The sequence below is a fragment of the Pagrus major genome, chromosome 14 (assembly GCF_040436345.1).
Source record: "Pagrus major chromosome 14, Pma_NU_1.0".
In the NCBI taxonomy this organism is placed as follows: domain Eukaryota; kingdom Metazoa; phylum Chordata; class Actinopteri; order Spariformes; family Sparidae; genus Pagrus; species Pagrus major.
Genome location: NC_133228.1, coordinates 2,639,074 through 2,652,178, shown reverse-complemented (window position 1 = coordinate 2,652,178; position 13,105 = coordinate 2,639,074). Strand labels below are relative to the sequence as shown.

The window sequence follows — 13,105 nt, the reverse complement described above, 5'->3', positions numbered from 1 at the left end:
AGTGCATGGCAGAAAAAACCATCTTCAATGACACTCGCTTCAATGTTGACCATGATGTTCCTCTCGAGGTGCTAAAGAAACGCAGCGAATGCACCAAAGCCAAAAGTGCAGAGAGAGAGAGAGAGAGAGAGAGAAACAGATCAAGTTTCAGGCACCATATCCTGCAAGGATGCATGTCTTTTACGAAGACGACACTCGGGTAAAGCAGATAAGTTTTGCTTGGTTTGAATAATATATTTAATTCTCCTACCAATCCAAAAGACTGTCAGCTCGTTTCACATATAGGTATGTTTCATTCCTACTCTATATTTTCTCCATAGATAAAGAAGTTGGGGCTGACTAATTAGCGAGTCACCTATGGTTTATTTTGTTTGGATTTTGGTTTGGACACTGGCTAACATGCGGCCACACATGAGGGCCCCACCACTGACCCAATGTGGGACACTTCCTTATGGGAGCTTTGACTTTGCAAAGCCCCGCAAGCAGTAGGCGATATGAGGGGGGATGCCGTCCCCCTTGTTAGCAAAATTACCAAAAAGCATCCCCCTTGTTAACCTGCCATCCCTCTCCATCCCCTAGTAGCAGAAAGTGTGTTACAAACCACAAGCGGCTGCGATCAGCTCTGGCGCACAGTGGAGTCAAGCCGTGCACGGCTGCTTTGTGTTCCGGCTGCCTGGTCGTTTTTTTTTTTTTTTTTTTTTTTATCTTTTTTCTTCTTTTTGATGGAAGCCGCAACAAGCTGCACAGAGCAGATCGCGCCGGCAGGAAGTCAGAGACACAGGAACAGCATAGAGCATCCGGTCAATTTTCAAAATAAAACACCCTGTGCAGACTCCTGATTGTATAAAAACGAAAAATGACCAGATCAAGAAAATCTGAGCAAATCAACAAAATCTGGCAGACAGAAGGCTCTGTTCTGAAACGTTCCCGCTGGGTTCTCTTTATACATTCATGGTATGACGTCGTGCGGAGGGCAGAACAAAACCTGTAGCAGACACGACGTCATAGAGAAGCTTCCGGTGGATTCCCAGCGCGTCTCTCGTGTAGAGGAGGAGCACAACAAGTTTGCTTGTTCTAAAACTAAAATGTGACTTTTTGTAAGTGTTTTTATTGTCTGTTCACAACATGGTGGCTTATGTTATGTTGGTAATTGTCATTTTTGTGCTGGTTTATAGTTCAACCATTAGTGAGGTAGCTGCTACATTTCCTGACACCAGCTGTTTTATCCCCCGTTGAAGCGCACTCTGCTGGACAAACTGTCATTACACCAATTTTAAATTAGCCCAAGTATGTCTTCCTGCATTATAGTTTTTAAATATATGGTTATAATATCGGACAATATATACACCGATACTGATATATTTGTGATAGGCTAATATCGGCCGATAAAATCGGCCTACCGATAAATCGGTTGGGCTCTACTATTTTGCACAATGTTCATTGTGTGTCCTTCAAGGAATTTAGATGGTAAAAAATTCCAAGGGGTCATGTAACTTAAAATGACCCTGCTTGTAGTGAATTGTGAGAAACATGAGAAAACCCTGCCTGAATAAACTCAGTCCACTGCCTACAATTTAAAGGTGTATTTACTCATTACTTTAATACAGTTATAAAAAGACAATTGTAGTAGGGAGAGAAGGAAGATAACTGGATAAAATGGAATTGTAGGATTAGAAATGTCAGTTATGGTTAAGGCGTCAACAATGTCCTTTAGGAGGTGTACATAGGTGTGTCGGGGCAGGGTGGTGCTCCCATTGAGCCATCCCCCCTGTTAAAAATTAACAAATCACCTACTGCCCGCAAGGCTCTTTTGAATCGAGCCTCTTCATTGGAACCAACTGTTCTAATTTTTCTCCATGAAGCTTTGTAAAATACTGTTTTTATTTGTTGTTTTTATAATTGTTCTCTGGGAGAGAGATTATCACTGTGCAGTCTTTATGTTACCAGGAATGTTGGGAGAGATTTTATTTAGGAACATTTTACAAGACTGAGCAAGCAAGTCCTCAAAGTTATCTCTTATAATGTAAAGGGGATTCTAAACCCGGCAAAGAAATTATAAAAAATATTTTTAAAAATTATATCCAAAATGAGAGGAAAATGCACAAATCGTACTTTTGCAAGAGACGCACCTCACCCCATCAGATCATGAAAAACTAAAGAATGGGATTCTCAAGGGTATATTCATTTTTTTATAAATCAGGTCGAAGGAGTGGAGTAGCAATCTTAATCTCTCAGAAAATATTTTTTGAACAAATTTCAGAGATAGTGGACAAGGAAGGGAGATGTATAGTAGTTTCTGCAAAAAATGACTACCACAACAATCTGTAATATATTCCCAACTCTGTCATTAGGAGATTAATTCTTTTATGTAATGACAAAGCACAAAACCTTGCTTTTTATAGAAAGATGTTTGATTTAATGATAGGGGCCACAGGAATTGTGATATGTGGTGGAGATTGGAACATTCACCTCAACCCACAACTTGACAAAATTCAACCGATACGTCATTACATAAAAGAATTAATCTCCTAATGACTTTCACCCATCAGACCATGATTATACTTTTTACTCACCCCCTCAGAATACATACTTAAGAATAGAGTCTGTCATAGAATGCATAGCTGTGATATTGGTAATATTGATTGATCAGATCATGCTCCTATCTCCTGCACTGTTCATATTAACGATAATCCAGGAAAACACTGTGGAGACTAAACACAAGTATTCTAAATAACCCACAATTCAAAACTCAAATGAGAAATTAAATAAAAAATTATGTAAAAGACAATGATACCGGAGAGGTAGACTCAACTATAGTATGGGACACCCTAAAAGCAGTAATCGGGGAAAATTGTCTTTTTGTGCCCAAAAAACGAAAACAAACGAGACTAAAAGACCTCAACAAAGAATTAAAAGATCTTGAGGCACAACACAAAAGAACAAAAAACAACCATAATGATGAAAATAAAGGAAATTAATTGACGCATTATACTCTCAGGAAATTGAAAAAAGATGGTATTCACAAAGCAAAAATACTAAGTCAGGTTTAAAATCAACAACTTCTGGCGAGAAAGCTACAAAAAAATCATAAACTACTATCCTTGCCAAAAGACTAGAAAAGATTATGCCATAGCTTATACTCAATGACCAGAAAGCGTTAAAGGAATCTGCATTAATGAAGACCACAAGGTGGCGCTCTACGCAGATATTTTGGTTTATTTAAGTAACCCTTCTGAATCTTTCTCTAACCGTATGAAACTTCTTGACACATTTGGTAAATATGCAGGGTATAAATTAAATATAGAATAAACACAAATCATGTCATTCAATTGTGTACCTTCAAAACACCTTTTTAGAGAGGAATTTAAATTAAAGCGGGATCAAAACTCATTGAAATATCTGGGGATAAACCTTCCAAAAATCCTCTCAACACTGGCTGAGATAAATTATAACCCCCTAACAAAAGTCAGATGACATACATAGATGGAACTCTGTCTCCTTCCTTGGCCTCAGTCATAGAATTGAATGTGTGAAAATTAACATACTTCCACGATATCATTCTATTTCAAGCCCTTCCTGTAGAAGTCCCCTCAAAACATTTTTCTGAATTGAATAAAATCTCTAGATTTATTTGGCAAGGGAAAAAACCTAGGATCAAATGCAAAACCCTACAACTTCCAAAGGAGGAATGGCTCTACCCAATTTAAAAGCTTATTATTCTGCAGCCCAAATTAAACCCTTAATTAACATATGTACCCCAACATACCAGGCTAGGTGGAAAGACATTGAACTTTCCATTATGAATGACCCTCCAATTCATGCAAGTACTACCCCACAAAAACCTGGCGGGATTCATAAATGATGTAAAGAATCCACTTCTCAAAGCTCAACTAAAAATCTGGAATACTATTAGGGATGTGTATAAACTAGAAGATAAACTACAAATAATCCAATGGTGTGCTTATGATCCTATGTTCAAGCCAAACAAAATGGACTATAGATTTAAATTCTGGATTGCAAGAGGAATAACAACGTTTTACTCCCTAACAGAAAACGAACAGTTGAAAGACTTTTGAATACCTGAGGGAAAAATATTGTCTTGAAGAAAAATATTTTTATAGAGGTCTCCAGATATGCAATCACTATGAACATAATATTAAGAATAAAACAGACTTTAACAACCCCAATACTGAAAATATTTACTGATTCCTACAAAAGCAAGTCTAATAAGGGTGTTGTCTCTAAACTTTATAAAGGCCTAATGGATAAGAAATCCAACACCACAGAATACATTAAAGAAAAATGGGAGAGGGGGTAATCTTTAAATCTCAAGTGAAAGTTGGCTTGATATGTGTAGACTCCAGTGGAAATGTACTAATTTAATACCTGGCGGGAATTCGGATGGAAATGCTTTTTTCGTTTCTTCATATCACCAAGGCAGAAGGCACATTTTACTCGAGGGAAGCCAAATGTTGGAGACAATTTGGTTCTCAAGAGGCCAAGCACTGGCATATATTTTGGGACTGTTCAGTGATCAAACCCTTTTTTGGGTGGAGTTTCACAGAGCACTCAAAAGCTTACTTAACGCTGACCTACCCTTGGAATTTACTGTATTATTCCTAGGAAATGTTGACCCTCTGACAAGGCTGATTAAATATAAATATATCAGCCTGGAAAAAAAGGCATAACCAGGCACTGGTTACTTCCTGAACCGCCCACAATACAAGAATGGATTGATATAGTGAATAACATTTGTCATGGAACAGAAACTTTCTCCCTTCGCCTTCAGAAAGAAGTGTTCATTAAATTCTGGACTAAGTGGATTAAATATGTAAAACCTTTTACAGCCAGATTTTGTGGAGGTATTAAAGACCCTGTTATGCTGCTTGTATCTAACAAACGGTATTTGTTTTAGCTCCTCATAAGTCTCCCCTTGTCTACTTTTCCTTTTATGCACAGTTTTCCTCTCCCAACCTGTAGTCTTTGTATATAGAAAATATGAGGACTGCAGAAGTTTAAACTGACTTTGTATGCATATTTGACTTTTTTTATATGAACTGCTGTCCCAATAAAAAAATAAGATAAAAACATTATGTAAACTCTTCTCTGATCAATATTCACAAGAAATAATCTGCTTAAAAATCTTCCAAATCAGTTTCACAAAACTTCCTTCATTTCACCATTTTGGATTAATTGAAAAGATAATCAGTTCATCTGTACTTTTATTGTTATGCATTGAATATCATGAGTTTACTCATTGATAGAAAAGGGGTCCATTCAGGAAAAAGGTTGGGCACCACTGTTCTACTGCTCATGAGTTCCCTTTTCAAAACTGAAATGTACACGTTTTAAAACTTTGTCCAGTTCTTTTACTGTGGAGATATTTATTTTTGCATATTATCTTGTGCTTTGCAGATTTTGTTGAAATTTTATCACTTGGCAGTGTCCAGTGATTTTCAAATGTGTAAGCTTATCAAATTCAAAGTTAATATGATGGATGATTTGGGATACTTTGCTGCATGATGGCTTTGGTTATCTGTTTCTCTGTTAAGCAGATCAGCAATAAATAATAAGTAATCAAACAAACATTAGCACAAGCCAAGAAATCAGTATGCTCGCACACAGCCCTGTTTTAAATCCAGTGCTGTCTTGCAGCTTTGTCTGTCTACATAAGTTTCATAGTCCCTCTGTGGTATTTTCTCAGGATTCTGGATACCAACACAGCTATAGACGTGGAGGAGGGAGGCATAACTCTGGTAAGAACACAATTCCAAACAGTAATTTATCTGTCAGGGAAGAACTTTTGTAGCAAACGCCTGTTTTAAGTTCCTCCCTTAAGGAAAGTAGTTGGAATGGATAGTTATCATTAGAATTTTATTGATACCACTCTTATCAGCACTGCTCACATCTGGTAGTTTATTGGTACTTATTATGGTTTAAGGGGCATAACAAATTAGCCAATTTGGTGTTTATAAGGGTATGTGAATTTCAGTCCCCAGCCCTTCTAGTTTGGCAGCAGAGATTACCCCTCATGAGTGCAATGGTGCTAGGCTTGTCATCAGCCAATGTTTGAGCAGTGAAAATCTCACTCATGTCTCTAATGACTGGGTTGGTGAGCATCTGAAACACTTGCATGAGCATGGAAGTCCCCTGGATGAGTGACTATATTTACGGAAGTTAAAATCTGGTTTATTCGGATAAAGTCAGAAGTCTTGACACTTGCTGACTTTTAGCATATAGAACATCTGAAACATGTAGTCACTAAAACTATCAACACTGCTGCTGTGTCCAAATAGCAGGATGACATTGTTGGAAAAATCTACCATTCCAATCAATTATAGATCTGTTCAGTATCTACTGTGCAATGCTTTTGATTAATGTGCTTCAATTAAATCTAATGCCTCTCCATATACTCATAGAAGTATCCATGACAGTCATGGGTACGGTTGATTTATTTCTATAATTCTGTAAGAATGTAAGAAATGACCAGAATTTTAGCTGAAAAAATTCAATAAATTATCTAACATTGTGAACGGTGTGAAGAAAACCGTGACGTTCTGTCAAAGACATCTGTTTTTAGATGTTCACTGAAGTTAGCATGCTAACCAGCTAGCTACGGGAGTCTCTGTAAGGTAATGGCTGACTTGGCTGACTTGGCTCCCTGGCTAACCAAACTAACTTGCTAGCAGCAGCTAGTAGAGATGGGATTTATGGCTCTTTGAGGGGAGCCGGATCTTGGTGAGCCGTTCCTTTCAAAGAGCCGTTCAAAAAACTGGCTCATTTGACTGATTTTTATATTTATTAAGTTTTAAGAAGCCAGCCTGGTGGTAACTCATTTTATCTTGGAAATAATCACTGGGAGGTATGATGGGGTGAGATTTGGAACAAAATAATACAAAATTAGATATCCCACCAATATCTGAGTTTGAATTATTCTGAAATATTGATTATAACCTCATTTGACATGTGTGGACTAGATTTTAAAGTCTGATCTGGATTCATTGTAAATATTCCACAAGGTTGCACCATATCACTGTCTTCCACAAGAGAAAAGTGCATCCAAATGCTGCTCCATTTCCTTTGGCTCATTTTGTCCAAACAACGACGTCAGACACAGGACAGACTGACTGTCCTCCTCCTAATTAAGACCGCTGCAGCTGCTCTGCTCTCGGAGGCAGGGGCAGTCACGTGTTTCTGTTTTTGCAAAGGCAGCGTGCACAACTCAGGTGGCCTCTGCTACATTTGCATATCTAATAAGCACCTGCAGCTGGGCTGTGCTCCTCCACATGTAACTTTTTTCCCTCCTGTTCTCTGTCCCACTCAGGGAGGAGCAAAGGAGGAGCTTGTGTGTGCATCTGCGTGAAACACATATATATATATATATATATATATATATATATATATATATATATATATATATATATATATATATATATATATATATATATATATATATATATATATATATATATATATATATATATATATATATATATATATATATATATTTTTAAAAAAAAAGAACGGTTCCCAGCTGCGACTCGGTTCCCATCGTTCATGTTAATGAGCCGTTCAAAAGAATTGGTTCGTTCGTGAACGTCACAACACTAGCAGCTAGTCACTGCAGCCAAAGATAGCTACAGCAAAGAGTATAGAAAGCAGTTGTTAGTGGTTTCTGTGTCCATTTCTTATGACTACACCTTTTTTTTTTTTTTTTTTTTTTTTTTTTTTTTTTAAACTAAAAACTACCTTGTCTACTCGCATCTCTTTGTCAAACCCAAAGTAGTCTGACTCAGTGATTGTAGACTGGTGGTATAAGCCTGTCATTGGGTGCAAATTTCAGGCCACGTTGTCGTTCCACTATCTGTGTGTTACTGTTTTCAAAATCCCTGATGCTCCTGGAAACAACACTAACAACCTCTGAGCTACCTGAAAATGGCAAGTTACCCTAACACTAACCTGGTAGCTAACGGTACGAACGTCAGAACACTACTCGTATAGAACAGGAGTAAGTACAATGAAAAATTGGCTGGCTTGGTAAAGTGTGAATTAGAAATACTTTCTAGTAACCTGACATTTCTTTCAGACCATCATTATTCTACTCAACAGTCATCAGAAGGTTGCTTTCTGTTGCCTACATGTAGAATTAGTTATAGAGAGCAGGTCATTATTGAGCAAAGGAGGCATGGAATTCATTACCAAGTTTTTTGATTTCAGAAAGAAAATATTTTAATCGTGTAGTGGAAGAGTTTTTTAGCGCATCATTTTGTCAATTTTTTTTTTTGTAATGAACATTTTTATTGAAGTTTAACACACAAATAATACAGACAGGGAGAGATCAAGGCCAGAGATTTACCCCCTGGATTTGTAGTAAAAGAGTTGAGTATAAAAACACAAATGAAACAACAAAACAAACAAAAACATAGACCACCACACTGATACTTCTCAATAGATAAGCACAATAAATCATTGACAGCATTGCATTATCAAGGCAACCATTAATTTACAGACAGCCAGTCAGTAAAAGGGCTCCAAGTAAACATATATTGTTCCAGTTTGTCCAGTAGGGAGTATGTCACCCTCTCGTAAGCAGCTAGCTGTGCCATTGTTGTAGTCTATTCTTCATAAGGAGGTGGGGTATTTTTGCCTCCAGTGTCTTAGTAGTATCCGTTTAGCTGTTGTGAGAGCCAAAAAAATCCATCTTTTCTCAAAACACGAAAAGTCATTGTCATGAAAGCTCAGTGGTCGATCCCAAGAAAGACAGCTTTGCAGAGATGTGGAACTTTTTTGTGCATTGATCTTAAGAGTAATGCCCCTACCTGAACTTGATCTAATCAGCTGTTCAATTGGGCTGCCCGTGGGTCAGGTAAGCGGGCCTCCTAACCATTTAGACAGGGTGCTTTGCATTTGGACATACCTCCAGTATTGATTATGTGGTAATTTGTATCATCCACTATTTGATTAAAGCTTAAAAAGTGCTTGGTATTGCTATCAAATAAATGTAAAATATAGGTTATCCCTGCTTTTTGCCAAATAGTCCAGTTAACTGTTTTGTTTCCAATTAGAATTAGCTTGTTATTATATAGCGGTGCATGAGGGGATTTGAAAAAGTCCCAATGACCTGCTCTATGTAGTTTATGCCACATTAATTTAGTGTTAGCGATAATAGGGTTATCATTCTGTAATGGCAATTTTGTACTAAATAACTCAGACCAAGAGGACAGCCCCCCCACTTACTTCAGCCTCTATTTGGAACCAACCTGGCTTATCTCCTGCCTTGTCATTAGGTAACCATGTTCTTATGTGTTTCATATTGAAAGCCCAGCAATACCATCTGAAGTTGGGAAGAGAAAATCCCTCTTTTTGTGTGGGCCTGTAATTTCTTTATTCCTAAACGGTGATGTGAATCACCCCAGAGAAAATCTAAGGGTGTCAAAATCTCTAAAGTAGGAAGGTGAGATAGTATGTAATAAATCACAGGTGCAGTCATCATTTTAACAGTGTATTTTTCCCCAGAGCGAAAGGTGGATTTTAGTCCACCTGCCAAAATCTGATTTCATTTTCTGAAGCAGTGGGTTAATGTTCTCTCGGACCATATCTTTATAATCAGGAGTTATTTGAATGCCTAAATGATACCTTTCGAAGCCCAGTGAAATTTCCACTGATCGAAGAGGGTAGATGGGCAATAGCCTGATATAGGCATGGCCTCAGATTTGTCCCAATTGATGCGATATCCAGATAACAATGTGAACTCTTCAATACAGTTTAATAAAGTGGGTACAGATTTTTCTGGTTGCGTTACTACCAACATCATCTGCGTACAGTAAAAGTTTGTGATGGATACTGCCCACTGTGATCCCATGTATATCTGAATTATTCCTCAGTTTCTGTGCTAAAGGCTCCAAGGCAAGCACGAACAAGCCCAGACTTAAGGGGCAACCTTGTCTTGTGGACCTATGCAGCTGGAATGGATTAGATATAAGACCATTTGTCAAAACACAAGCATAGGGAGTATTGTATAAAGTTTTGATCCATGTAATAAAATTTTGCCCAAAGCCGAATCTTTTAAGTGTTTCGAAAAGATAAGTCCATTCAACGCAATCGAAAGCCTTAGCGGCGTCTACTGACAAAGTGATTGTTGGATGGATGGAGTAGTACACTAAATACTGTAAATTGACTAGCCGGCTAATATTATCGGAGCTATAGTGATTTGGGATGAAGCCTGATTGGTCAATGTGAATTATACTTCCAATGACTTTTGACAAGCGATTTGCTAATACCTTTGCTAAGATCTTTTGATCTCAGTTGAGTAAGGAAATGGGTCGATAGCCACTAGGGTCTAAATCATCTTTCCCCTTTTTGTGAATGAAAGATAACTGCAGTGTGCATAGATTGTGGTAATGTGCCAGCTCATTTTGTCAATTTTTATTTTTTTTAGATGAAATATTATAGAGCTATAGTGTGTGACAGGTTTCAAGTTTACTTGTGTGTCTTACCGGTTTGTGTAGTGTCTTGAGTCTTACTGTGAGTATGAATCTGTATTAATGTAATTTATTCATGAAGTATTGTTGAGGAAAACAATGGAGACGCCAGGAAGACTGGCTAATGGGAATCTTGATAAACAAACAAAAGCAGGTCATCCTGACACTATTTTACAGGGGCACCCTTGCTGCATCCTGTCTTCACATGTGCTCAGTCTGAAAATGCCCGAACACAGCCATTTTGTTTGCTGACTCTAGTGCACTGCAGTACTGCTTCCAGTACGTTCTCTTATGTTTTTTGTCTTGACTCTCCAGCAGCATGGAGTGACTCTTCCCAGGTGAGCAGCCCAGACCGGGAAGGAGCCTTTACTATTGTGGAGTCAGGACATGGGGATTCCCTATCAGTCTCCACCTTGGAAGTCCCTCTCACTCCCCACGGCCACCATCACACCGCCCTGCTTCCTATGCAACTCTACCCACTGTCCCAGCCACTGCGAGTGGCCTTCACTGCCTCTCGCACTGCCAACTTCGCCCCCGGCAACCTGGACCAGCCCATTGTGTTTGACCAACTTCACAGTAACCTGGGGGAGACTTATGACACCCACATCGGCCGCTTCACCTGCCCCGTCAATGGAACCTATGTCTTCATCTTCCACATCCTGAAGCTCGCCATCAACGTGCCGCTCTACATTAATCTCATGCGCAATGAGGAGGTGATGGTGTCGGCCTACGCCAATGATGGAGCCCCAGATCATGAGACGGCCAGCAACCACGCCATTCTGCCTCTCTTCCAAGGAGACCAGGTGTGGCTCCGGTTGCATCGTGGTGCTATCTATGGCAGCACCTGGAAGTATAGCACCTTCTCTGGCTTCCTACTTTATCAGGATTGAACTAATGTCTAAGGGCCCTCTTCTCTCAGTGTGAGGACTGCTTACTTTGTACTGAATGGTGATCAAACTGACGTCTGCATGCCAGTACCCTCTTCTTGCCAAAAGACCATTCAAACCATGAATGTTGGTGGCCAAATGGTACACGTATGATCTGTGCTCAAAGCCATTATCTTCACTTGAAATGGAGATTGTGACTGCTTGACATAAGCCAAATGTACTTGATTTCCTATGAATGTATAGTTCATGATGGTGGTGGACCCTGTGACTGTCATACTAGTACAACTCAGCCTGGATGACTTGTCATATAGCTGTTCAGCCCACAGGCCACTGATTTCAGTGAGAACTCTAATGCCATGTTTTGAACTTGTGCCTTTTTGTTTTCTGAATGGCTTTGGATGACTGAGCAGATGTTAATCAGCTAATTAACTGTATGACTGACTAATTTATCAGATTAATTATAATTGACTGTACTATCAGCACATTGCTTGATGCTGGGTTCCTATACAGTTTCAGTTTCACTTTGCTGTGTGCGAATGTGACACTGAGGAATAAAAGATTGTGTTCTTGGTGGTGGGTATGGTGTTGAACACTTGAGGCCAAATTATTGCACTAACAAACTACTGTGGAGAGGTGGAGTGGTCCCTTGACGTGCCTAAATAAAAGATGAGCAATGAACTCTGTGCTTCGTGATTTTTGTAATGCTTTTGCATTTGCAGAGGGATTTCTGGTCTAAATTAGACCATCTTGTTGCATTCAGCGGTCTACTACACTGTACTGACTTTGCTATCGTCCAGGCAATATACATGTTTATCTGATATCGCCGTGCTGGTGTTCCTAGAACATCATGTGGTTGTAGAATGAAATGTCAGTTGAAGTCCCTATATGCTACATAAACTAAATTGTGGAGGATGAGTTCAGGAGTCTCAGTCTGGGGAATGAAGCTGCTCTGTAGTCTGGTGGTATGACAGTAGATATTTTATCTATTCATTTAAAAAGCCTAAGGGGTCCATCCATTCCACCTGATTCAGAACTGATTGCAAAATGAGGTAAAAGTTGAGGGCACAACATCTTGTAGCATAACAGATATTTTTTAAGGTCAGATGAAGCATGAGCTCTCTAATCCATGAAATAAATGTTGATCTGTCTTTCCATTTGAGTAGTATAAGTCTCCTTGCCAGGAGTTTAGCAAACCCTATCATGTTTTTGCTGCATTGTCTAATATTGAGATCCTGTGCCACCATGCCAAATCTGGATTGCTAAAAACTGTTCAGTTTGGGGCAAAAATTTGAAGAAGTGTGTTAGATTGTAATCATAGCCGCTCAAATTATGCAAAATTACCATCAACATTAGGTCTTTTATTATGATTAATCCATTCTTGGTCCATGTATTGAAGGATGTAAAGAGGCAGGCCCACAAGACAAGGTCTCTAACTGTAACAACTGTGGGCTGCTTTCATTTGGCAATTTAAGTCAGTTACATAACATAAAACGTGTATTAGCTGCCCAATAGTAGTATTGAAAGTTGGGTAAGGATAATCCTCTGTGTTCACGGTGTTGCTCTAAAATGCTCTTACAAATTTGGGGATTTTTCTTATTCCAGATAAATGAAGAGATTTGTCTATGGTCAGAAAAAAAGATTTTGTCAAAAAGATGCGTATATAAAAAGATACCTAAAAGGTTTATGTTGGAACAAATATAAAAATTTAGGTAGCACATTCATTTTAATATAATTGTT

The 13,105-nt window shown here is 38.6% G+C and overlaps 1 protein-coding gene across 4 annotated transcripts in view; it reads left to right on the top strand.

Annotated features, from left to right (window-relative positions):
- caprin2 (caprin family member 2) overlaps window positions 1-12,046 on the top strand; it is a 28,767-nt gene extending 16,721 nt beyond the window's left edge. For 3 of the 4 annotated variants that reach the window (XM_073480280.1, XM_073480281.1, XM_073480278.1), the window contains exons 20-21: window positions 5,705-5,756; window positions 10,797-12,046. In XM_073480280.1, the coding sequence (XP_073336381.1) occupies window positions 5,705-5,756; window positions 10,797-11,371 (627 nt within the window). In that variant the 3' untranslated portion in view covers window positions 11,372-12,046. The remainder of the gene's footprint in view (window positions 1-5,704; window positions 5,757-10,796) is intronic. The other variant, XM_073480279.1, reaches the window with a different exon arrangement.
- The last annotated feature ends 1,059 nt before the right edge of the window (window positions 12,047-13,105 follow it).